This window comes from Tenrec ecaudatus, chromosome 1 (assembly GCF_050624435.1).
Source record: "Tenrec ecaudatus isolate mTenEca1 chromosome 1, mTenEca1.hap1, whole genome shotgun sequence".
NCBI lineage: Eukaryota > Metazoa > Chordata > Mammalia > Afrosoricida > Tenrecidae > Tenrec > Tenrec ecaudatus.
This window is the reverse complement of record NC_134530.1, coordinates 197595364-197622600: the sequence shown is the minus strand read 5'-3', so window position 1 is coordinate 197622600 and position 27237 is coordinate 197595364. Positions and strand designations below refer to the sequence as shown.

Below are 27237 nucleotides of genomic sequence, written 5' to 3'. Positions count from 1 at the left end.
ACCTCCCTTTTAAAAAAATATTTAAGTGAAAGACAAGATAGGTTTTACTTCAAGTTAATGTGTTTATATATTTCCACATACATGGAAATTAACACATGTGAGATATTAGCTGCAGTCATCAGTTGTAATTAATATATAAATATATGAATTATTATTACATATCTGTACTAAAAACCAATATACACCATAGGGCATGCTCTCTCTCTCTCCCACACATGCACGCACACCTATAGCTCTATATCAGGAAGTCTCATAATGCTTAACAAAAGTCATATTGTTCTACTGTTGAATTCATGTAGAAAGGTGCATCAAGGAAGACACTGCTTCTACTGGAGAATTTTCCTCAGAAAGAGAAATAAAAATATTAACGCCTTTTTTTCCTCTATGGCACTTTATAGTTTGTCATGCATTTCAAATCTCTGGATGTCAAACATTTCAAATCTCCAGAATATGTAGTTGATAACTATTCTACATATTCTTTAAAAATGTGTATCTTAACTGGGAAGGAAAAGGGAGGGTGGGTTGGAAAGGGGAAACTGATTTCAAGGATCTACATGTGACCTCCTCCCTGGGGAACAGACAACAGAAAAGTGGGTGAAGGGAGACGTGGGACAAAGTAAGATATGACAAAATAACAATTTATAAATTATCAAGGGTTCATGAGGGAGGGGGTCGGGGGGGAGGAGGGGAAAAATGAGGACCTGATGCCAGGGGCTTGGGTGGAGAGCAAACATTTTGAGAATGAGGCCAACGAATGTACATACGTGCCTTACACAATGCATGTATATAAGGAGTCTCCCTTCACCCCCTTCTCTGTTGTTAGTCTCCCAGGGAGGAGGTCACATATAGATCCTTGTAATCGGTTCCCCCTTTCCAACCCACTCACCCTCTACGCTCCCAGTATGCCCCTCACACCCCTGGTCCTGAAGGTATCATCCACCCTGGATTCCCTGTGCCTCCAACTCCTATCTGCACCAGTGTAAAATCTCTGCTCTATCCAGACTTGCAAGGTAGAATTCGGATCATGGTAGTTGGGGGTAGGAAGCATCCAGGATCTGGGGGAAAGCTGTATTCTTCATCGGTACTACATCACACCCTGGCTGACTCATCTCCTCCCCTAAACCCTTCTGTGAGGGGATCTCCAGTGGCTGAAAAATGGGCTTTTGGGGGAGCGGGGAGGGAGGGGAAAACAAAGAAGACCTGATGCAAAGGGCTTAAGCGGAGAGCAAATGCTTTGAAAATGATTAGAGCAAAGAATGTACAGATGTGCTTTATACAATTGATGTATGTATGTGTATGGATTGTGGTAAGAGTTGTATGAGCCCCCAATAAAGTGTTAAAAAGAAAAGTGTAACTTGTTCTATAAAGGACCTAGTCTGCTGTGGGGATTTCAAATGAACAGAAAGGAGCCATTCTTCAAGGCAGAGGATATATACAATAAAAGCAAAGCTGCAGGTAAAAGGAATGGTAATGAATACTGTAGACAAGCACAAAATACAAAATAACTATACTCTACATTCACTGCCATCAAGCCGAGAGCTGACTTGCAACCTGACAGAACAGATCTGTCCCTGTGGGTTATGAACTGCTGACCTTGTGGTTAGCAATTTAACATGTAACCAGCAATGCCACCAGGGTTCCTTAAACATGGTAAAATGACTACAATGACAAATATGATGTTATCCTTTCATCCCATTTTTGTTTGAACTTTTTGGAAGTCTCCTCAAATATACTTCAACACACACAAGTTAGAAGGCTACAAGAGATGAAGGCTGGAGTGTCAAAGTTGAGGACAGGCTTCGAGGTCAGGCATGGCATGTCAGGAGCTGAGATTTTTATCCTTTGAAGTGACAGAAACCCTGCTGAATTGTACGCAAGAGAATGGCCATGTGAGGTTTCCCTTTCAGAAAAATCACCAAAATCGGATCTGTGGAAGACGGGCTTATGAGGGCACAAGACAATGGAGAGAGACAGATGAAAATGTCCTGGTTAAAAAAATGCCTAGCTGTTAAAACAATGAAAGATAAAGCACAGGAAGGGATCTGAAATGATGTGGTTAAACTCCTGGGTATGTGAGAAGGTAGAGGTCTAAGTAGGCATTTGGGATGTCCAAGCACAAGGAATGATGAGCACATTTTATGTAGGTAGTTCAAACCAGAAAATCAGATGGGTGGAACGAACTACCTTCATTTTAAAACGTTTCGTTTACAGGGCAGATAAAAGAGACCCAGTCAGAAAAGCACCAAAAGAAACTGTCGAGCAGGTAGAAAGCCAAGACAAGAATGGTGTGAGAAAATGACGGAGATACAAAGCAGGCTGAGTCATGAAAAGGCAATGGACAGGAAAGCACCTTGGGATCTACTGACAGTCTAGTTAGAGTAGAAACCAGGTCTGGCTACAAGGGGTTAAGAAAAAATGAAAGGCAGAGAGCTTTAAAAGGACTCTTATAGAGCTTGGATATAAATTTTGGGAATGTCATGAGGAGAGGGACATATTTTACAATGGGAGACAGATGAACATGTGTAAAATGAAGCAGAGAAGCCAAGAGAAAGGAATAGCATAAAGATAAATGAAAGTGAGAAAGATCCCTGAGAGAGCAGGCTCTGGACAGACACAATGGACAAAATGCCAATGTGGGTAGTAAGGGAAAAGGCAGACTGGGGCATGAAGAGGCAGGATGGGCAAGGCAGTATATAAACGAACCTGGGATAAGGAAGGAGCAGAGATGTCAGAAGAATTCAAAACCCCATTTTCTCAATTTCAAAGATAAAGTAGGAAATCAAATCAATGTCTAAAAATAAAAGGGAGGCACAAACTGAGACTGGTCAACCTTTGGAATAATTACAAAGTATATAGGAAAAGGAGTCTTATTACAAAGCAAAGAAAGGAATTTTGAAAAATGAGCATTATGTGGACTAGTGATTATAAAATATTAATTATGAAAGCATATTATGACCTTAAGAGTCAAATGGACAAAATGCCAAGTTGATGATTCAAAACAGAAAGATAACTAGAAAGTGCATATTAACACTAGGCTTATGGGACGCGTCATTCTGATGCATTTCCATTTCCTCAACAAAAGTTACAGAAACAATTTATATTTAACTCCTCCATTTATCTGACTTTATCCATTTAACAAGAGAAATACACATCCAAATTAATTTTCTTCGAAGCCTCTACTCTTGAAATTCTCCATGTGGTATATCATTAAAGCTATCTCTACAGATACACATCAATTTGATGCGAACGTAAAGTGAGTATTAATTCCAGTAAATCAATTTCATTCATGGAAGCATTACTTCAGTAATAAATATAAACAGTCAAAAAGTTCTTAGAAAGCAAGCATAAAATATAAACAATGCATCAGTGACATCATACTGCCCAACCCAAGCGACCTTTACAATACGTTGAACCCAGTATCTCAAATGTTTATAATGTTAGGTATTATAAGTTTTATATAAATATACATAGTATCACTGGGTTTCATTTTAAGTTACTAGTGTATCATTTTATTGTGTTTAGATAAAATAAGTTGTTTTTTAAGGAAACTGCGGTTAATTCACGTGTCAATTGGAAGAGTGTCCGTAGAGAGGTGTGTAAGCCTAGTGTTAAAACAGACAGAGAGACAGATGCCTCCTTCGAGAGCTGACTCCCAGGCTTCCAGCTCCAGAACCGAGAAAACAAATTCTGACTGCTGCAGCCACGCACGTGCGGTGCTTCCTTCTACTTTGCTGTTTTCTTCTTTTTAAGAAGGCTCAGGTTCCTCCTCTGTACAACGGGGACCACAAACACAAAACATCTCAGTGGGGCCTCAGAGAGGAGGGAGCTGATGCCCTCAAAGCCCACCATGTGAGTTTGCTCATCAGGTGCTTCAGCCAAGCATCTCCTGCCTTCAAGGATGCCCTGGAAGCATCACACTGGGTATGAATGGAAGAAGAAAACAGATTCCAAGGCTGAGGTCAAAATCCTAGGTCCTCTATCCCCACATAATGACAAATATAACTTGGTTGACGAAAAAGGATAAACCATTAGGCTGTTAAGATGACTATAATCTTATTCTGCATTGAAAACAAAACCAAAAGTACATGTATAAAAATTGAGAAATAATTGAGTTAGAATATCTTTTCTTTCTGCTACCCTCCAAAAATTATATTACTTTACAATTTAACAAGTATGTATTAAAATTAGGCTTGAAAATACATAAAGTATCAATTATAAAAATGTGCCAATGAAACTTTAAAAATAAACAAATTAAAATGCTACACAAAAGCTATTCGTGTGAAATTAACTAAACGCCTAGTAATAATAGTTTTGATGGCTTATCATTTGCCAGGTCTTGTCTATATGCTTTCATATATTATTAAATCCTTAATCCTCACAACCATTCTATCAGGTAAGTGGTGAAAGTTTATCCACTGTGTTGCTGAAAGGGAGGCAGGGGTAGTTAAATAAATAACTAGCTCAAGGACACACAGTGGAAGGCATAGAGCTTGGGTTCCCCTGCTGCAGTCTGGCTCCAGAGGCAGTGTCCAGGTGCACCACACAAGGAAGCTCAGCTTCTGGAAAGGCCTGGCTGTTGGTGTCACTGCCATGCTATCAACTTCTAGGGGAAACTATTACTGCTCATTAAATATAAAAGTCCCCTGAAATCAAGCATCCTCACATATTGTCATATCGAATGCAAGCTACAGTGACAAAATTGACTAACTCAGTATGATTGAGAGCTTTTCTAGATTGTCACACATACAGGGGCTACAAAAAGCTTGTAGAAAAACGGAATAAGAAGAAATGGATTTTTCCACCAACTTTTTCAAACTCCCTTCATCCTTAATTCTATAGGCATTTAGGCTTGACGACATTCATGGTAGCTAATGTACAGAACCCAGAGCTGATGTTCTCTGAATGCTAAAATGACCTGCTACATAGGTAAGCAAAATCACAAGAGTATCCATTCCTGAAACTAATCCACAGGAGTGATCACATGATCCTATGTTTATAAATATTCAGAGACTTCATGCATAAACACAAAAAAGTTTAAAACTTACTTCAGTAAATGTTTTTTAAAAACTTCCTTGCATCAGAAGATTTAAATGCTCACAACAAATACATGCCAGAGTTCTCATGAAGCCACATAAGTAAAACACAATCTTTAGTGCTCTCCACATGCCCCCCACCTTGGCTAACATCAAAAGCTTCAGAAAACCTACAGTTACTCACAAAATATTAACACATTTACACATCTCTCGTAGAAAGAACATCATGTAGAAATCCTTTGTAATTTTTATCCTACCTAATATTACTTGATTTCAGATGCTCCACTGATTTCAAGTTTCCGGTCCTCATCTGGGACTTAAATGAAATGTTTGCTCCCACAATGACTATCTGCAAGAACATCCAATTCCTCACAAGGTAGAATGGTTTAAGACATTCTAAGAGGAGAGGAAGAAAATATGGGTTAACTCACAATAACATGGGAACTCCCTTCAAGAAAATAAGTTCTCTTTATTTGAAATAATGCAAAAGACAAAATATCAGCTTTTTTCTTAGAATATACCATATATATTTTTAACTTTTTAATTTCAAACAGATTCCATTTTTAGACCAGTATATTCTGCTAATCTCTTTCCACCACCTAATGGAGTTCTTGCAGTTCCATGGTAAGAATGTCCTAGAACACTGTAGCAGATGGTTTGTTCAAACTGGACTGTTTACCAAAGGGGAAAAACATTCAAATCATAAAATGAACTGAAAATGGCATGTTTTGACATCTTTAACCACTTGCTGAACAATTATGTGGACATTTCTACATGCTATCCACAGTATTATATGTAGGGTATACAATAATGACGAGAGAGGCCTGGTGGCAGTGTGGGATTACTGGTGCGTAGGTGTTCCAAACCTATGTATGTGCTGCTCCCTGGAACAAGGAGGTGGCGATCTGCGTCTGTAAAGATTCAGTGCCGCAATGAACAGGTGTGGACTCAATGGCAGTGGGGTTTTTTTCTTGGGGGAAGACCAAATAGGAAGGAAGCAGCAGTATAAAGTAGCAGATAAAAGGCATAGGTGTAGGAGTCACACCGCCTGTGTTTAGTGGGAGGTCAGTCAAGCTGATCACCCAACAGACCATGGCTAGTTGGGGATACCAATCTAATTCAAAGAAGTGAACAAGGTAAGCAATTATTGTCTACTGGTAAATGCTGACTTAATTATGCACCAAATCCAATGCTAAAGGTTTCACATGCATAATCTCATAAAATATGACTATAGTATAGTTGTTGCTGTTGGGTGCCATTAAGTTAGTTCTGAGCCATAGTCACCCATGCCCAACTGAACGAAGAAACACTGCCTGGTCCTGCACCACTCTGGAGCCCAGCATTGCAGCCCCGGGGCAACTCTTCTTGAGGGCCTGCCTCTTTTCACTGCCCCTCCACTTTACCAAGCATGATATCCTTCTCCAGGGACTGGTCTCTCCTGACAACATGTCCAAAGTACCTGAGAGAAAGTCTTGCCATCCCAGCATTCTAAGGAGCACACTGGCCACTGTTCTCTCAAGACAGATTTGTTTCACTCTTTGGCAGTCCACAGTACTTCCAATCCTCTTTGCCAGTACCACAATCCAAACACATCAATTCTTCACTGGTGTTCCTTATTTAAGGTTAACTTGCATATGCATATGAAGCAACGAAAATATCATGGCTTGAGTCAGATGCACTTTGGTCCTCTAAGGAGCATCCTTGCTTTTTAATACTCTAAAGTGGTCTTGTGCGGTAGACGTGCCCTATGAAGAATGTCTTTTGATCTCTTGACTGCTGCTTCCATAAGCATTGATTGTGGATGTGACTGAAGATGAAATCCTTGACAACTTCAATCTTTACTCCATTTATTGTGATGCTATTTACTGGTCCAGTTGTAAGGATTTGGGTCTTCCTTACATTAGAATTGTAGTCCATACTTCAGGTTGCTATCCTTGATCTTCGTCAGCAAGTGCTTCAAGTCCTCACTTTCAGCAAGCAAGGATGTCTCATCTGCATATCATAGGTTAATAAGCCTTCCTTCAGTCATAATACACTGCTCTTCATATAATCCGGCTTCTCTGATTACCTGCTCTGCAGATTGAATACGTATGGGGAGAGCATATGAACTAGACACACTGTGGGAAACTAAGATCTGGGAGGGTAGATGCGTAAAGTGGGAATTTGAGAACTAGGAACAAAGTGTATGCGGACAAATTCTCTACCCTCGTATTTAAGGAGTTTGGGAGCAGATTATGGTGGATGAAGGCCTTCAGGTTTGTGAGTTGGAGATGCATCTTAGTCACAGTCTGCTAACTAAAAGCTATGCGCCACAACGTACTCCCGTAATAATGCCATGTTTAAGATGCTGTTTGCAAGCATGTGGTTGCTTCTATATACCTGAAGTTTAACTGCTGAAAGGCTATCTGCCATCTAGATCAGTCCAGTCCACCCTAAGTACAGCCCACTCCCTGTTGATAAGGATCAAACATTGCTACCTTGGAGAAGAGGTCAGGGACACCTAAGGTCAAGCCAGCTCAGAGATGACCAAGGTTAAGCAGCCATCTTAACTCTGCAACCCACCCATCTTGTTAGTAACTTCCTGTCATATGCATGTCCCCTTCCTGTTACTTGTATGTCTCTAACACAACCCTTTCCTATTAAGTATGTGTATGGCCTAGCTTGCTAGTCTAACTTTACATAAGCCTATTAAGAGAGTATATTCCCTCACCACTCTCTGGTTCTGGTCTCCATAAAAGAGATGAGCCCTTGCATGCCTTGTCTGATGTTACTATAATTTACCCCTCAATTACACAGCCACCCCTTGAACCCATGTAGTTATGGAGCCTGGTCCCCCAAACACACACCTCCCTGTGTAAAATTTCCCTGATTATGTTTGTACAACTGTCTCTGGATCCTTATACAAGCTCTCCATGAACACAATTATTATTAATTCCATTCTTCTCAAGAGTATCCAGTTTGTTACGATCTGCACAATCAAATGCCTTGGCACAGTCAATAATAAAACACAAGCAAACATCTTTCTGGTAATCTTTGCTTTCAGCCTAGGCCCACCTGATATCAGCAACGATATTCCTTGTTCATGTCATCTTCTGAACCTGGCCTGAACCTCTGGCAGCCCCCTGACTATGTACTACTGCAACTATTGTTGGATGGTCTTCAGCAAAGTTTTACTTGCATGGGACATCAATGACAGTGTTCTGTAATTTGTGCAGCCTGCCGGGCTACCTTTCTTTGGAATAGGTACAAATGTGGATCTTCCAGCCAGGTGGCCAAGTGGCTACCTTCCACAGCTCCTGGCACAGGCTAGCGAGTGTCCAGGATTTCAGTAGCCTAGCAGTTCCTAGAGCCTTATTTTTGGCTAATGCTTTCAAGTACAGCCTGGACTGCTTCCCTTGGTACCATGTCCACTAGTTCTGTTTGGTGCAGTGACTATATTCTTTCGGTGCTTCTTGCATCATTCAATATTCTGCCCAGAGAATTTTTCAATATTGCAACCCAAGGCTTGAATTTTCTTTTTTTTGAGTTCTTTCCATTTAAGATATACTGAGCATGTACTTCCTTTTTTGGTTTTCTAGGGTTTTGCACATTTTATAATACTTTGACTTCTCTAGCTGCCCCTTAAAATTTTCTGTTCATTTCTTTGACTTCATCATTTCTTCCATTTGTCTTGCCTACTCAACCATTAAGAGCAAGCTTCAGACTCTTCTGGCATCCACTTGGATATTTACTGCCTTTTTTAATGACCTTTCATTTTCTTCCTGTCTGATGTTCTTTGTGGGAGCGTACTGTCTTAAGATGAACTCTGGGAAAGGAATTCCCGGACTTCTGAGTAGCAACAGTGCATTAACGGGCAGTCTGAACTTCACTTCCTTCTTCGAGCAGTACAGAACCACCACAAGGCTTATGGGAAGGCTTATGGGAAGGAGCTGACAGCTCAGCCCAGGGAGCTGAGGTGCTGCAAGATCTGCCCTTCACCTAAGATAAGGTAGACACTTTCTCTCCTGTTCCCTGGGAAACAGCTGAAACACAGCATTCTGCAGGTGTTCTGGTATAGCCCCTGTTCCTGGCTTTATTTTCCCCTCCAGACCCTAGACAAATTGGCTAAAATATTATTGCTTTGTTTGCCTTCAAGGAAATTATCAACAACCCTTTGTGTGAGAACTTGTCACGGAATGCAGGGTATGTGGCAAGAACTGCATATAAACTTGCCTTTAATATAGATCTGGGTCTTGGAGTCCCTTCTCCTTTGAGCCCCCTACACCCCAACTTTGTCTGTCTTTTATATCTACTCTATTTTTTCAGTTGCAACGGTACCACTCTTGTCCCTGATCGATTTGTGAGCTGGCTCTCAGTTCTTGATGTCATCCCACAACTCATCAGGTCTTCAGCATTAGAGGTCCCGCTCTACACCCTTTAGCTGGTGGTTCCCCCTCGGCATCTCCCAGCAAGCCTATCTTCTGAGACACAGCTGTGTGGATTTGAATCAACAACCTCTCAGATAGTAGTCAAGAGTTTAACCATTCAAAACACATAGCGCCTTCTGTTTGTCAGGCAATCTTTTACATGTTTTGCAAATATTACCTCATTTAATACTCATCAGTCTTGAGGCACGCACTATTATCCTCAGAAAGATGGGAAGACTCAGGTAAAGAGATTAATAATTTGCTCAAGGTCAGACAGGAGACAAAGAAACCTGGAAGGCATGCTCTTAATTACTATGCCTTCCCTTCCCCTATATGTGACAGATGGGTGTGCTTCTGTATATAACTTGAGAAAATGATAAGATCTTTTTGAAATACAATAAACAAGACAGACATAGAAAGAGCAAAGCAAATGAAATTCTGTGAAATACTAAGTAATTTTATGGAAGTGGAATAAAGGCAGACAATGTCTATCTTCTGCACTAAAAGGCCCATCTACACACTCCCACCTCTCCCAAACCTCCTAAAGTTTTAAGATTTCTTATGAGAGTGGGAAAAGATTTTCTTGCCAAATTCCCTTTCAAAAGCTACACCAATATTCATCTAGCTGTTTTTAAAATCTAGCAATATTTGGTAGGTATTTGTTATATGCCAAATAATATGCTGACATTTGGAACAAGATGAATTATAATCTCATTTTAAAACAGATCACTATTAATACAACAGATGCACAGCCCCTTCTCTCCCTCCCCCCAAAAGAAAAATGTCTTTAAAATCCAGAGGCCAAAAGGGGAGAAGAGTTAAGAGGAGACTCAGAGATAATTGCTGTTTGTTTGTTTGTGGGGAGATGAAAATCACCTAAAGCTTATGGATTCTTTTGTAACCCTGGCTCCTAAAAATAAACCCTTAGCCTTTACTCTGTAAATACCTCTCACTGGTCACACTCTTTTCTGAATGAGCTTTAATTAGCATTGTTCCTTAACACAAGACTTCCATAAGAGGAGAAAATATGAACCCCCCTAAACTGATGTCTCATTAAATTACAAAATTTAGAAAGGTATAGTGGTTTTAATTAGCCTAGGATGAGAACCTTGATCTTCCTTCTCCTGACCATCTCTCTCTGATCTTAGGTAATCATTACCCTTAAATTCTTTCATACTTCTTATAACAGTCCCTGAAATAGACTGTAGTGTCGTGAATTATTTAATATGGTCCTGTGTAGCTATACAAAAAGGTGGGGTTATGCAAATAAGGGACTAGGTCCACCAAGGGGAGTGGCTAGCTTGCTAATAAAGTAAGACATATAGCACCCTGTGGGGTTGAGGCATGCAAATAAGGTTTATGGAACCTTAACAAGGGATGTGGTCCATTTTGCCATCCCTCTCTTTACAGTAAAAGGGAAACACTGACTGGCTGTAGTACAAGAGAGCAGCAACCAACAGGCAGCAATGGTGAGGTTTGCTGCTCCAAAAAGCTAAGACTTTTAACACTTGCCCAAGAAGACTCCTGGCAGAACCTAGTGATAGTAACGCCCCACAACATGGCCCAGAGGGAAAAGGGTTTCAGCAAGGCCTGGTAGCGAAAACCCCAGTGCTGATTAAGGACACTTATGACACGTTTAGCCTCTGCTTCAAAAGAACCAGTTTTCCAACTTTATTGCCATAATCAATTCTGACTCATTGTCACCCTATAGGGCAGAGTAGAACTGCCCCTGTGGGCTTCTGAGACTGTGCTTCTTTATGAGTTTAAAAAGCTTCACCTGTCTCCCTCAGAGATGGTGAGTGGTTTTGAACTGCTGACCTTGAGGTTAGAAGCTCAATTTCGAAAGAGCATGCGCAAATTCAGGCCCCGGAGCCAGGAAGGCAGTACACCTAGGTTAGCCCCAAACTAGGCCAGGCGGGCTTAATTCAGCCAATGGGGTCAACCAGCACCATTGACCACGCCTCCCAACAAAGAAACTACCTTCTCTTTTTTTCCAACTGCTCCTCCTCCATCACCTGTGGTCTCTCTCTGGCCTCAGGTCCCCGCGTGGTTGTGCAATGCCATGAGGGTGTTTGTGTTCAGTAAGGCCTCAAATTTCTTTTATCCTTTATAAAAACCCACTTGGATCACAAACTAGGCTTCAGAGTGAATTATTTCTCCTGGGAAGCCAAGGACCAAGGTATTTCCCACCCAAGAAATCTAACAAGATGATTGATATGGGCCAAGGTCTATTGATTCCATCCAGCCAGAGGCCCAAGGCCATATGAATATGAATGGGAAGACAGTCAAAGTGTGAACATGAGACTGAAAGGGATATGTGTCTGAAGTACATATGAACGCTGAATGTTCCTCTTACCTAATGTAAAACACGTACATGAATAAATATTTGGTATTATAAATAACCAAATGTATATAAGTGCCACCTTTAGCCAATATTTCATTAAATATGCTAAAAGAACTAGATTTTGCATGGAAAAAAAAAACACAGGCTTTTAGTTTCCAGCCAGTAGTTCAGTGTATAAAATATTGGAGGCTTAGGTAAAAAACAAAAACAAAAACTGAGCCCCACCCAGGAAATCTGCATTTGAAAAGACATGCAGACATACTAGACCTGCTGAGAGAGGAGATTTGCATTTGAAGAAAGGACACAGGGCAGCTTTGCTTTTTTAATTTCAAGCAGGCTTTTTGTGCCTTTAGGTGCATTGGGGCGGGAAAAGTCAGTGCCCACCAGAAGAACCCCTTCCTGGACTGAAGGTTACGGAAGGGGAAGTAAGAGAAGGCTAAGTTTGAATGTGTGCTACAGGCACCTGTTGACCTATCCACAGAGGGAAAAGAGCTGGCTGGTATGAAACACAGGGAGTTGTGTGGACTCCGGAGACTAGGATAGTAGCACTGTCCCAGTCCAGTGACTTGGGATCAGCTGATCAAAAACCAACTGAATAAAACAAAAGATGTTCGACACCATCTTTTGGTATAGACTGCTGCAATTTAATGGTTTGTTATGTACTACACTTTGCTTTGGATGTCAATGCTCAAAGTTCCAACCAAACAAAAAAATCCCAGATGAAGGCACAGGCTTGTTTACTCACAGCACTGGTTTGACGCAATGTAAACAAACACTCGCTATCTAAAACAAGGAAAAAGCATGAAGTGGCTGGCTTACAGGCTGTAACAGGTATGCTTAGTCTCAAAATGAGGGGAATCAGGGAGACTTGCTATGAAATAGTTTCTATTTCTTCTGGGTCTGTGGGGGGAAATGGGGGGGGGGAGATGCTAGAAAGACTGGTTAATTCAGCTGTGAGCTAACAGGGTTAGTTGTGATTATAAAAAATGCAACTGAATTAGCTGTGCTTGTGAGGAGTGGGAGGATGAGGGAAACTGCTGAACCGGAGTAGTGGCCAAACCTAAAGCCCTTTAGAAAATTTGCTACGATGATGATGCCTTGTGAGGCTCAGTGCAAGGGGAAAAAATTCTCAGGTTAAGTTTTATCAGGACTAAAGACAAGACAAACATCTGGAGAACCTGACCAGATCAGATGAACATCTTCAGGCCAGATTGGCTGGTGTCTAACTAACCTCACCTTAGAACTCTTAACCCTACTGAATGACTAATTGTTAATGACTGTTTTGAACTGGTAAAATGAATGAGTAGGGGCAATTAATCCTCCAAGTATAAAAGAGTCAATGGTTGAAAAAACCAGGGTGTGGCCTATAGGACAGTGAATTGCCTAATTTGGCCCTTCTAGTCATGGTCTTTATAACTCTCATCAAATGACAGGGTTGAGAGTGACTGCCCACTGAGGGGAATGAAGAGCCTGCTAATGATGTAAGCAAGATGTATGACAGCCTTATGGGGATATGAAACCCTTAGGAGAGAAATGGAGAGGGGAGGAGTGAGAACACGTCAGACAGACAGCAAGGACCAGCAGCAGCATGAGACATGAGCAAGGCAGCAGGGATAGAGCTTGCTAATCCATTAAATTAGAGTGGTAGCACTAGCCCAGTGGTTCTCAACCTTCCTGATGCCCAGACCCTTTAATACAGTTCATGTTGTGGTGATCCCCCGCAACCATAAAATTATTTTCGTTGCTACTTCATAACTATAATTTTGCTACTGTTATGAAACGGGCCAGGCCCTGGGTCGTGACCCAGGTTGAGAACCACTGCACTAGTCCAAGAATGCTCCTGGTGAGGCCCAGTGGTAGGGTAGAGCATAAGAAACTGTCCTGATTGAGGGAATACATTCGGGGTTGTTATCTCCAAGTTAATCCCGCTTCTGAACTGCACCCGGTTGTTGGGTGCCATCTAGTTGATTGTGACTCCTAGTGACCCGATATATAACAGAACACGATACCACCAGGTTCTGTGCCAGCCACAATTGTTCTTTCTACAATTGTTACTTTCCTAACAAACCACTTAAACACATGGTCATGAATTGTGAGATACTGCACTGATTTCTGAATCCAGAGACAGGAAAGAAAGGCCGTGTTAGGGATGATGGAATGGTACAGGAGTTTGGAAAAGTGGGATAATATTCACGTCTGCCTCATAGGAACCAGCTTTGTGCTGATCCTCACTCTCTTATCCAGCCACTACAAAGCCTGTCTGTCTCATCTTCTATCTCTCCATCAAGGCCAATGTTACCAGAAAGGTGGTAGCTTTTAACTGGCCTGAAACAAACTCTCACTTTCTTTGTACTATTTTCTAATCCCTCCATATAAATTTTCATGTTAAATTTGCTCTTTAATTTTAGCCCTGTTAAAATTAAAGCACCTTTTTCTGTTTTCAAGAAACAAAGCAGGTGAAATGGACACTGGAAGATACAGCATTATTTTTTAACACCTATTCTTTAATTATATATATATCTCTGCATTCAACCCTAACAGTCCAATGCCCCGAAAAAAGCAAAACAAATAAAAGCAAAGAATGAGCATCAATCTCATGGTTGAAATTAATGTCCTGGCAACAAACAACTGATTCTATGTGGCAAATTAGCCAATAACAACAAAAAATTACTGTTACAATTTAATTTTTTAAACTAATTTCCAATTAACAATTTATATATATAACCTGGCATTTAAAGGAGTTATTTAGCAGTACTTCTCAAAATAATATTATGGTGCCTTAGAGGCATAGCTGGCGACACTGGGGCTTTCTGCTCCAGTACAGAATCACAGCTTTGGAGACTCGGGAGACAGTCCCACCCCATCTCATAATGTCACTATGAGTCAGAATTGACTCAACAGCAATGGGTTGAGTTTTTGTTTCTTCTTCTTCTACTACCTTAATTTTAAATTCCCCACAGGGTGACAGGGGAGAAGGGCAGAAAATGAGTCAATCTGACAAAAATGTACTTTTTGATTTTTTTATCGTACTGGAGAGAGAATTCTGAAATTATCATTTGGCAAGAGTTGCTTGAGAGATCTGAAAGTAAAGTAAAAATGAAGTATCAAGAATAACAAAAAATTCAAAAGGCCCTTAGAATATCTAAAATTTATCACTATTTCTTTTTTCAGATGTTAGAATAAGAATGACAAAAACACCATTTTCTCATGGGAGAGAATGCTTTAACTCCTAAAAACAACTCTCCAAATTATACCTTGTTTATTTGCTGTGATAACAAAATCGATCCTGTATAAACTAATCTTTGTTCATGTATCTTTATCTCAATGAGAAAAACATGTACCCAAAACTATCTTATATAAGAACACCATATAAATTAGCTTAGGAAAAACAAAGCTTAACTTCCTTGTCTGGATCATAAAAGAGAGGCATGCATGAAATGACTCCAACAGCTAACAATAACATTTAAGATACTGTCAAGATACTGTTAATTAGCAATGGCACAGTGTATTTTCTACTTCTGGGTGGCTAATGAAACTAAAAAATTAAATGAAAACTACATAAGCACCAAATTTGATTCCTTTCCATCAAACCATTATTTAACCCATGGATCTGAACACCAGTTCTGTCTAACTGGGCTCCTTACTTCTTGATTATTGTCCTACAGAACTATAGAAATGAGAGTCAAACTACAATGAATAATTTCACAAATTACACCTCAATACAGATCATACAGGGTCTGGTAGTAGGTTGTTATACTAATGGACAATGAGGCACAAATTTTCTGGAATTCACATCTTTGTGAACTCTTCACGCATGGATTCTAGAGTCGATTATATATATATACACACAATTGCTTTGACCAACTGGACTTTAGCAAATGTGACAGAAGCAGAGGTTTGATAAACACTTGAACATTGGGACTTGCTCTTTTTATAACACCATGACTATGTTACAAAGCCAAAGACCACTTAGTTATAGATGAGAGATTACTTGTAACAAGTGTCCTTGTTTCCTCAGTTCTCACACCTAAGGTCCCAGACATCTTAAACCATCTGGGCCACATTAAGCTACTGCATCACTGCAGCTACAGCTCAGATGGGACCAGCCAGGCTGTGCTGCTAGTGTCACATGTTTGTGACGAGAGTCATTCAGTAGCTCCACTTAACCCGGATGGTCTGAGAGATGGGGAAACCTTTAGAAATCCTAAGCAAAGATGTGACATCATCTTAAGTAAATTTTATACAGGTTTAGCCTGGCTGCAACACTGAGAATTGACTGACTTCAATGAACACGGTGGCAGAGAAAATGGTTAAGAGGTGGAGACTGATAAACAGCACTATCAATGGACTTAAAGGCTGACTGGAAGAAAAACAGAAAAAAAATCAAAGAGGAATCCAAGGTTTTTAATCTAAGCAACTGGAAGAGTGCGTTTGCCATTTACTAACATGGGAACCAATATAAAATTAGGATTGGTTAAGGGCTCAAGTAGAAGGCAAATGTTTTGAGAATGATGATGAGCTTGACACAATGGATGTATGTATGGATTGTGATAAGAATTGTACGAGCCCCCCAATAAAATGATATTTTTTAAAAAGTAGGATTGGGGGGCGGAGAGAGGACAAGAGCTCACTTAGGCACGAGCACATAGTGTCATAAACATTTGCCATTCTTTCTCACAATGAAGCTTGAGATGATGACTAGAAATCCAATCTTCAATTGTTAAAGTGTCTGAGATTTAAAGACTACAGATAATTGCATTTGAAAGCAATTAACATATATGTGCCAAACCCAAGGATGGTCACCAATTCTGACTCAGACCTCGTAGTGTGGAGTAGAACTGCTCCACAAGGTTTCTGAGACTGTAAATCTTTAAAGGGGCAGATAGCCTCATTGTTCATTTACAGAGTGGCTGATGGACTTGAACCACCAACCTTGTAGTCAGCAGCCTAACATTTCATCCATTTCAACCAGGGCTCCTGCATCAACCTACAGATAGTATTGAAAGCCCATAAGACAGGATAAGATTATCAAAGGAGTGTATATGTACATAGTCTGAGAAGCTTCAATATTTAGAGGCTAAGGAGAAGTAAAATTCAATAAAGGAACTGGATAATTAATGGTCAGAGAAGAGGAAAACCAGCTGAAGTCAAATGAAGAGTTTCAAGGAGGGCAATATCAATAAATATTGCCAATGCTTCTAATAAACTGAAACTTTAGAACTGACTGACCACTGAACTTAGTGAAGTGACCCTGGAGATCCTGTTGAGAACAATTCTGGGGAAGGACCAGCAAGAGGCATGCCTGTAAGAGAGGAGGTACTACAGACAAAAGAGTGTATCCTTTACATTTCTGATCCCAACTTGTCCCCTGTTACCGTCCCTACTAAACCCCTTAATTGTGAGTATTGTATCCTCTGGGTGTTCTAAGTGGTATCAAATTCAGCAGAGAAGTACAGTGCCATGGGATGGATGGTTAGTGTCAGAAGAGTGAAGTAGAGAGGCCCGTCTGACTCTGCACGCACGAGTTACTCTTGAATAGATGGGAAGTTAGATTCTTCTCTTCCCCTTTAGTGATCACAAGAGGTCAGCGGTGGCCTCTAAGCCATTCTTAGAATTACAGTCTTTGGGTTTTATTAACTATTCTACTCTCATCTTCTAAGGTGTTCCTCCTCCATTGAATAAACTCACCAGCCTCTAAGATTCCTATGTAATCTTTTGAGTTGTCCAACTGATTCCATGTAGATAGTTCTTAAAAGAGCATAATGTTCAAGGTGTACCAGTGCGCGCACACACACACACACACACACACACACACACACACACACTCAAATATATACTTTACTAAGCTACTATTTAGTTTTAAGAGGACATCAAGGCACTGCACGTCTCCCAAGTCCTTCTCCTCTGAGCACCCTGCTGGAGTGGAGGGAGTCACGATGTCCAGTAGTGGCCTAGATGGAACAGGCTTTACTGGGACAACCCCTGGCTCCTGGTCCTCACCCTCTTCCCTGTCTCCCCGCTTCCATGGCAGCTTTGGCCACAGAGATGGTGTACGAACCCAGGCTACGGGTTCGGGAAGCATTGGGGCACTGGTGGTAGGGTGGGTATCCGGGTACCATCCTGGATCGGCTGCAAGGCCAGGCCATAGCTTTGCCAAGGGCAACGGTTAAGTGACCTCTGCCAACCCTGCTCCGCAATAGGCTCATCAACTCCTTAGAGGGCAAAAGCAACAATGTTGTTGGCCCCATCTGCTTTGATGATTGAGGAAGCACACATGAAGAAATATGGCCACAGCTTTTGCCACAAGTGTTATCATCAAAGTTTGGAGGACAATAGGTATCCTAAGTGTAACTATGTTGAGGATAATATTGATAATCCCTGTATCCTAATTTCTTGGTGAATGAGCTCATTCTCAAATAGAAGCAAAGATTTGAGGAAAAGAGGTTCATAATGGACCACTCAGTGAGTAGCACCAATGGCCACAGATTGGCAGATATTTGATTAGTAACTTATGCTGGAGTTACTAGTGTACAAGAAAACTGGAAGCAGAATCACATGCAACCCTACTACAGATCATCATGGAATTCCCCAAGGTTGCCAGAAGAAATGAGAGAGGACATGAGCGGTTTATACCCTCCTGTCAAAGAGCACAGTACCTCAATTTGAAGGCCACTCTCCATTACACAGTAGCAGTATTGATTCCATACAATATGACCAACCTCCACATTTCAGTGGTAGTTCTCAGATAGAGAAACCACCTTGGTATAATAGCACAGAACATCAAGACGGAAATTACTCTCTTCATTTTGAAGACTTGGAGCAATGCTACTTTTCTACGTGAATATCTCATATCTCTTATGACAGTCGAACTGCAAGCCAGTTGGATGAATTTCAAGAATGTTTGTCAAGGTTTACTCGATATAATGCAGTACCACCTTTGGCCACATTGTCATATGCTAATGATCTCTACAATGGTTCCAGCATTGTCTCTGGAAATGAGTTTAACTGGGATTGCAACCATTTTGCCATTGCTGGGGTTACAAAGAAGACTGAAGTCTATGAATATTGAACAGTCATTCAGGATGCAGTTGATATTCACTACCCCGAGACTGAAATGACCTGCAATCCCACCATCAGCTGTATGAGTTGGAGTAGTTAACAGAAGTACTTGTTAACTAGCAGTGACTATGAAGATAGTGCCATCCTATGGGATGAAGTCACAGGGCAGCAGTCAGAAGTCTATCAGGGACACGAGAAAAGGTGTTGGAGTATTGATTTTAATTTGATGGATCGTAAACTCTTGGCTTCAGGCTCTGATGATGGAAAAGTGAAGCTGTGCTCTACCAATCTGGACAACTCAGTGGCAAACACTGAGGCCACGGCTAATATGCACTGTTGTGCTGTGTCAAATTCAGCCCCACACTTAGATACCATTTGGCTTTCGGAGGTGCAGATCACTGTAGCTACTAATATGAACAGCTAATCACGGCAGTCAAAGGACACCGAAAAGCAGTTTCCTATGCAAAATTTGGTGATGAAATTGTCTCTGCATCAACAGCCAGCCAGCTAAAGCTGTGGAATGTTGGGCAACCATACTGCATAATTCCTTTAAGGGTCATGAAAAAAAATTGTAGGCCTGGCTTCCGGTGGAGATTATAAGCTTATGGAAATGAGAACAGCTCTCTCTACCTGTCCTACAAAGGCCTTTCTAAGACCTTGCTAACTTTTAATTTTGAGACAGTTGAACATGTTCTGGATAAAGACCAAAATGAGGATGATATAAATGAATTTGTTAGTTCTGTGTGCTGGAGGGCATTGCCCCATGGGGAGTCCAATGTGCTGATGGCTGTTAATGGTCAGGGTACAATTAAGGTGCTGGAACTGGTTGAAGGGTTTACTCAAGTCAGGGTGTACTTGATTCTGTTGAAATACACCTGTAGCCGACAATAAGAGAATGTGATGTTTCTTGTTTCTGCCCCAAAGTCACCAGGGATGTTGGTTTGACTGAATTTTTTTCCCTGACCTTTTCCCAGTGAATTCTGCGCCATCAAAGTAACTCCATGGACTTCACTGCCGTGGTGGTGTGGCTATCGATTTTTGCAATAGGGAAACAAATGCTTTAGAATAAAAATAAATGACAAAAATAATCAAAGTTTATTAAATTATAACACAACACAAGAAAAGAAGACACAAAGGGATATTTTTGGTTTAAGGTTTGATGATGGTTTATCCAATCTTCAAGGCTCTAGGAAAGCTAGAGTCCATGAAGAGTTGAAATTCAGTTCTACATTTTCTTCTTTTGATCACAATTCTTCTAAAGAATTTTTGATCAAAATATTTAGTAATGGCACCATCCAGTTCTTTGGATTCCAATGCAAAGAAGACAGCTGTTGTTCATGGAAGTGCAATTCACACATTCCATACTTTCCTCCCATTCCCAATCCCTCTCCTTTCTCTGTAGTTCCAGACAAACACACCAATTGTGCCTTGAATGGTTGCTTGCAGCTTTTATGAACCCAAGCACTACCCACTGAACTAGAAGGTAGAACAAAGGCACTAACACATTAGGCCAATTAACTGGAATGTCCTATAAAACCACGATCCTAAGCCTATAACCAAATCCCGTAAGGTTTTCAATTATAAAAAAGCAGCTCAGCAGCTCCTTTCCTTTTTAACCTGTTGTATACATATAACTCTTGCCAATACAACACTTTACAGGTGTACACTTCATTGACCAGTCATGAATAATTGTTGGTCCAATCCTGGCCTTAATAAATGCACTATTTTGACCATTGTTCACCCCCCTTCCCCGTTCCTTCCTTTGCTCAAGTAAAATTTGGCCTCTTGTGTTTGACCTTTTTCACTCAGCACAATGTTTTCCAGCTCCATCCCAACTGTACCATGCATCAGAACTTCTTTTCCCCTATTACCGAGCAGTATTCCAGCGTACCCATGAACATTTTGTTCATCTATCTACTGATGAGCGGTCAGGTTGTTTTCACCTTCTGGATATTGTGAACAGTACTGCAATAAATAGTGGTGTACAAGTCTCTTACTAAGTTTCTGCTTTCTAGTCTTTGGGTATAGGAGTTGAAGATTGGCTGGGCCTTCTGTGAATTCTATTTTTAGCTGTTTTGTTGTTTGTTTTTATTTTAAGGAACTGGTATACATTTTTCCTTAGTCATTGCATCATTTTGCATTGCCATCAGCAATGGATAAGGGTTTCGATTTCTATATATCCTTGCCAACATTTGTTATTTTTAAAAAGAGCCTTATTTTTTATATTTTTAGTGGAAGTGAAATGGTATCTCATTGTGGTTTTGATTTTCATCTTTCTAGTGGGTAGTTGATAATGAGTATCTTTTTATGTATGTTAGACATTTGAATGTCTTTAATGAAATGTCAACACAAATCCTTTTTATTTCATGATTAGCTTTCTGTTGTTATTTTGTCAAAGTTCTATATACGTAATTAGTTCTCAGATTCTTGCCAGATATGGTTCAGATATCTTCTCAAATGGTAACCTGTATTTTCACTTTTCTTGGTAGTCTTTTAATGAACAAAAGTTCATGAGGTCCCATTTGTTTACTTTGCCTCATACAGTTTGTGGGGTTTATTTTGTGTGTGTGTGATTAGATAATCCACTGCTAGGCCTGACAGCATTATCCTGCTGTTGTTCTATAAATTTCATGGTTTTAGTTGCACATTTAGATCACTAACCCATTTTGAATTTATTTATTTTCATTTTGAATTAATTTTTGTGTATGCTATAAGGCTTTTCCATTTTCCTGCCATGTGAAAATCCAATTTTCCTACACCATTTATTTGAGACTCTTCTTTCCCCATTGAATGAATTTAGCAACCATAAAAAAAACCAGTCAACCATTGGTTATTTACCTAGGTTTATTTCTAGACTCTTAATTCAGGTAATATCGATATTTTAGCAACATTGTCTTCCAATCCATGAGCATCTTTCCATCTATTAAGTCTTCTTTAACCTCTTGAGCGTTGTTTCTTACAAATCATTTATATCCTTGTTAGATTTATTTCTGGGTAGCTTATTCTCTTTAAGATGCTGTTACAAATGGTATTGTTTTCCTAATTTCCCCTTCAGATTTCTCACTGATGGTGTATAGAAATTCAACTGTTTGTTGGTCTTGTACTTCTGCAAATGTGCTAAATTCCTCTTCTTGTAGACTCTGGGCATATGATCTACTTGGTCACCATGAGTCAGAATTAACTCAATGGCAGGGATTTGGTCTTTAGAATCTTTATAGAAGCAGATCACTAGACTTTTCCCACAGTGTCAGCCAACATTCTGATTTGTGGTAATGTACCATTTCTAACACTTGCAGATCTTGGAAACACAAAGCTCTTGCTCTTAAACCATTACAATCTTAAGGGCAATACTTTGTCAGTGTTCTTAATAAAGCAACAAAGAAACATGAAAAGATAAGCAAGGGCTAGTGTATAGAGTCTTAACAGACATTAGTTGTAGAAACGATGAGGCAAAGGCCGGGGAAATGATGTACCTTCACCAGGGGAAGGAGACTTGAGGTCAGCTTAGCAAGCTTTGGGTTCTATGAGGTGGAGGTCAAGACATGCCTCCAGCCTCCAACCTTCTTACTAATTCTGACAGCAACTGTCCCCCTCAGTGCACTCTACTTTTCTGGTGGGTTTGATAAAAGCCACATACAATTCAGACAATACTCACAGTTAGAGAGTTTATGAGAAAACGAAAAGGTTACACGTCAGGACCAAGTGACTCATGACTGTGGTCAAAGCAGGTGGTTCTCAGCTTACCCAAAGGCACACCTCTCTCTGGCCCTCAGCCTTTCTGCCTTGATGACCCCTCACCAGCCACCGCCTTCATGGGGCAAGTGTTACATAAGCAAGCTCTTTAGTTCCACCAGTAAGTACAGAGAGGCCCCACATTCCTTCAGCAAGCCTCCTGCATGAAGGCATTCCGTTTTCTCACTCTACCTTCTGTTAGATTCCTGGTTCTACTGCCATTTCGCTCTCATTACTTCTCACTATCTCCGTCTCTGGTGTTCCAGCTTTCTCTTTTCTACATTGACAAAAGCTCTCAATCTAGTGCTCTTAGTTCCAAAGGGCATGCTTTGGCTCACTAGGTTTCTTTCTTGGTTCTCTCTTTACTCTGGAATTGCTCTCTTTTTAAGCCCAGCAGGATGACAAAACTAACCAATCCCCTCATTAGCACTTCACATACCTTATTTGTGTGGTCGGCTCAAGACAAAGGTGGCATGTACCTTACAGGCATTAGCAAGCTACCCAATCCCTTTGGTAGGCCCAAAGCACCTCATTTTCATAGCCCCACATAATCATCTGGTATACACTAAGTTTCTTCTATGTGCCAGATACTGTGGAGGTCTCTCAGGGAGGTTTTTAAACAAGAATACAGTGTCCCTTGCACACCACTGCCTTAATTTGTGAAGGGGATGACAAAGGAAAGAAATCATCAATGTTGCATAAAAATCAGTAACTGAGAGTAAAAGCAGAGGAGGCTGTCTACTGCCATAACAGGTTACAGTCTCCGAAGCCCACAGGGGCAGTTCTACCAGGTCCTATAGGGTCAATATGCATCAGAATCAACTCAAAAGCAGTGAGTTGGGGGTGGGGGTGACAGTGGGGGTAGGGAGTTGTGAAATAATGGAGGCAGATATCAGAGAGTAATGAACTAAAGAAATCCAGTAGAGAGTATATTTTGGGGATAAAAGAGGAAGAGAAAAGGCAGAACACTTCTAAGGAGGGATGACAGGTTAAAAGGCATTTTGGTATTTATGACAATGCTCCAATAAAGAGGAAGAGGTTGGAAATGAAGGCGACTCTGAGATCCAAAGCAAACACAGAGAAAGTCTTAATACATAATAAGGGAAGCTGTTCCATTCTGAAAAGAAGGGCAGAGGCAAGGACTAGTGGAGGAGGCAGCAGGAAGCAAACCAGTTCCACCAAAAGGCTTTTATGTTTGCTCTAAAGGCCATCTGCTGAAAGTAGCGAAGATTCAAGAACACACAGAAAAGTTTAAAATAACCACTGCAAAGAAGTGGGCAAACTAGAACAGGGAAAGTACTAACCAGATACTGAAGTGGAACAGAATACATTTATCAGGGCAGCAACTGGATTGTATGAAAGGGTGTACTTTTCCAATAGAGCTACACATAAAACTTAAAAGCATACTGTCAAAATCATCCGGAGGCAGGTTTTCCTTGAAAAGGGACTGCTACTGGAGGAACGTTGAATGGATGTCTAAAGAAAAGCAGGAGAGCAAAGATATTTTAAGGGTCCCTTGGGTTGGTCAGCGTGACAATCTCCACTGCATCGTTGGTCTTTACATTTGATGTTTATAAGAACTTTTTGACTATGCTTCTAATTACTACTGAAGTAATGCTTTCAATAATGAAACCAATTTACTGGGATTAAAACTCAAATTACATTCATTCTCATCAAACTGATGGATATCTTGGGCACTAGGAATAAAAAGAGACCTTGATATTCTGTCTTCTGAGTTATAGCTAGTAGGAACGAGTGGGAGACGAAAACATGGGAAAACATGGGCCTGTCGGCTGGAGGTCTAGTCCACTTAGTTTTTAAATTGGAAGGGCTCCTCACCGGTCTCCTTGAGAAGACACGTGCGGATGAGGGCTTCTGTCAACTACGAAGGGGTCACAGTTGGCAGACAGGAAAATCATTGATGTTGCAGGTTTCGTGGAATCCCGTGAGGCGCCGGGCGTTGTCCAGGCCCCCTTTGGGGTAGTAGGCGCGGATGTGGAATTGGTGCCGCTTGCTTAGCCTCTCGATGGACTCCTCAATGTACTTCAGACCATTCTCTTCCCACATGGCCTTGGTGCTGAAGTTGGTATGACAGCCTGTACCATTCCAGTTCCCAGGGATGGGCTTAGGATCGAAGGTTGCTATCACTCCAAAGTCTTCACACACACGGTGCAGGATGAAGTGGGCCACCCAGAGATGATCCCCCATGTCGATTCCCTCGCAGGGTCCTATCTGGAACTCCTACGTGGCAGGCATGACCTCGGCATTCATCCCTCCAATCTTGATGCCAGTATACAAGCAGGCCCGGTAGAGAGCCTCCACAATGTCCCTGCCATAGGCTTTGTTTGCCCCCACACTGCAATAATACGGACCTTGGGGTCCAGGAAAGCCATTGGAAGGCTAACCAAAGGGGTGCCCATTTGTCCCCAAGAGGGTGTACTCCTGCTCCATTCCAAACCAGGGGTGTTGGCTGGTCACCATGTCCATAATCCATTCACAGGCAAGGTTGGTCTCTGCAGGCTTTCGGTTGTACTTAAAGACTTCACAGAACACCAGCTTGTTGGGGTTGGGGTCCCTGAAGAATGGGTCTCGGAACATGGCAACAGGGAGGGACGAGATACACGTCACCGTTGGAGCCTTCAGACTGGAAAGTGCTGGAGCCATCAGAATTCCACTCTTCCACATACTTGGGCTCACAGTCCAGGGTTCGGGTTTTACAGCGGAGCCCTTCTCCAGTCCAGTGCCATCGATCCAGATATACATGGCTTGGACTTTATCGCCCTGAGACAGAGCCATGTACATCTGCTTGTCGCCTTTGTTCAAGTGGGAACTTGTCGAGGTGGCCATGGTGGAAGGTGTTCAGGGCTGCGAGGTGTTCTGGCAGCGAGAGCGAGGTGAGGAGCAGAGAGGCGGCCAGGTGGACTGCTTACAAGCTCGACTTGACTCCCATTCTCAGCTCTGCCCAGGTAGATATTTATCTCGTCAAATGGATAAAATGATAAGAGCATAAATGTAGAAGTTAATGCTTGAGACAATTGAGGTATGGATTGTTATAAGAGCTCTAAGAGCCACCAATTAAATGATCTTTTAATAAAGTTTGAAAATGGTAGGAGTTAATGATGCATACTGTAAACTTAATGTTAAATGCACTTCCATAGCTGTAGCTACTATAGGGGATACTGAAAAGATGCTAATTAAAAATAAGATTGTCATTTTAAGTTCTCCCAGAATTAGTGTTTTTCATAGCAAACACAATCCTAATAACTACATGCTCTAATGCAGGCGTCCTCAAAGTGCGGCCCGCCGAGGACATTTATCCGGCCTGCCGGGTGTTTTTGCCCATTTGTTTTTTTACTTCAAAATAAGATATGCGCAGTGTGCATAGGAATTTGTTCATAGTTTTTTTTAAAACTATAGTCCGACCCTCCAACAGATCTGAGGGAGAGTGACTGGCCCCCGTTTAAAGTTTGAGGACCCATGCTCTAATGCATTAAAGCATGAAATGCCTAGAAAACACAAGTCTTCGGTTCTAGATATTGTTCATATTTAATTCCTTTTAAAAACATTTGAGACCAGAATCACTAGATGATGCCTTGCACCCAATGCTGAATATTTTGACCCAAGATTCTATAGGAAAATCTAGAACAAAATGGAGAAAAGATGCCTAACAGAAATTTAAATTCTCAGATTCCAAAATTTCCGGAGCCATAGAGGCGGAATGAACCCCTGAAACTACTGCCCTAAGATGCACTTCAAAACAAAAAAATATTCCTTCAAGTCTTAAAACTAAACAATAGTTTAACTAGTAAAGATAAAAGTTAAGACCGTTCTATATCCAGCATGTCTAGTTGACAACAGCACACAGATGGGTTTTTAGGGGGCAGGAGGGGGCATGTTTAATGGAGGAGTAACTCAGAAAAAGATGGTGAGAAGAGATGTGTAACTCCAAGAATGTCATCAAGGTCACTGCCCTGGACTTGTGGAACTCGAGCTGGTGTTAGGTGTTTGCTGTGCATATGCTCCCTGAAAACAAATTGTTCTACACATTTTAACATGTTTCTATTCACACCACAAGTATAGTTTGTTGCAAAATGTTTTTTCCATTTACTTTCTCATTTCCCTAACAGGAAAGCACCTTTCAAAACACAAGTGAAGAGGTAGCAAACGTAACTAACAATATATTAAGGGGAAAGAATGGAAGAGAATTATCACAGAACATTCTTAAGAGCTTATCACTATGAATAAAATGAATAACCCTTAATTTCTGCAAGGTCATTTGGATACTAAAAGGGTAAAGATCAAATTTATATTAACATTTGAAATTTGGAAAAAATGAACTTTTAAGAAATACACTTTACTATACAGATGTGCTTGCTAGTAACCACCCATCACCGAAACGAATGTATCCCTTGACAGCGTCAGTGGCAAATGTATACCTCAAAAGAGAAATATTTCATTTTGAAAGTCACTGTTGAATTAGGAACAACAGATCAAGACCTAGCCAATCCCAGCTCAGCCACTAATAAGATACATTGAGAGCTCAGGAGTCCATTTCACTCACTGTCATCCAGTGCATGCTGACTCCTAGCGACCCTTACAGGGCAGACGAGAGCTGCCCCTGTGAGAGACTAACTGTTCACAGGAGTAGACATCCAAATTAATA

General features: G+C 41.0%; 1 protein-coding gene and 2 pseudogenes across 5 annotated transcripts in view; 1 reads left to right on the top strand and 2 right to left on the bottom strand.

The window, feature by feature from the left end:
- Positions 1-27237, bottom strand: part of SMG7 (SMG7 nonsense mediated mRNA decay factor) — a 94159-nt gene that overhangs the window by 54073 nt on the left and 12849 nt on the right. For 3 of the 5 annotated variants that reach the window (XM_075528206.1, XM_075528216.1, XM_075528211.1), the window contains exon 2: positions 5291-5429. The exons of the other annotated variants lie outside the window; for them this stretch is intronic. In XM_075528206.1, the coding sequence (XP_075384321.1) occupies positions 5291-5394 (104 nt within the window). In that variant the 5' untranslated portion in view covers positions 5395-5429. The remainder of the gene's footprint in view (positions 1-5290; positions 5430-27237) is intronic. 5 annotated transcript variants of the gene reach the window in all.
- On the top strand, positions 17720-19733 carry LOC142429475 (E3 ubiquitin-protein ligase COP1 pseudogene; annotated as a pseudogene).
- LOC142437263 (glutamine synthetase pseudogene) lies at positions 24385-25423 on the bottom strand (annotated as a pseudogene).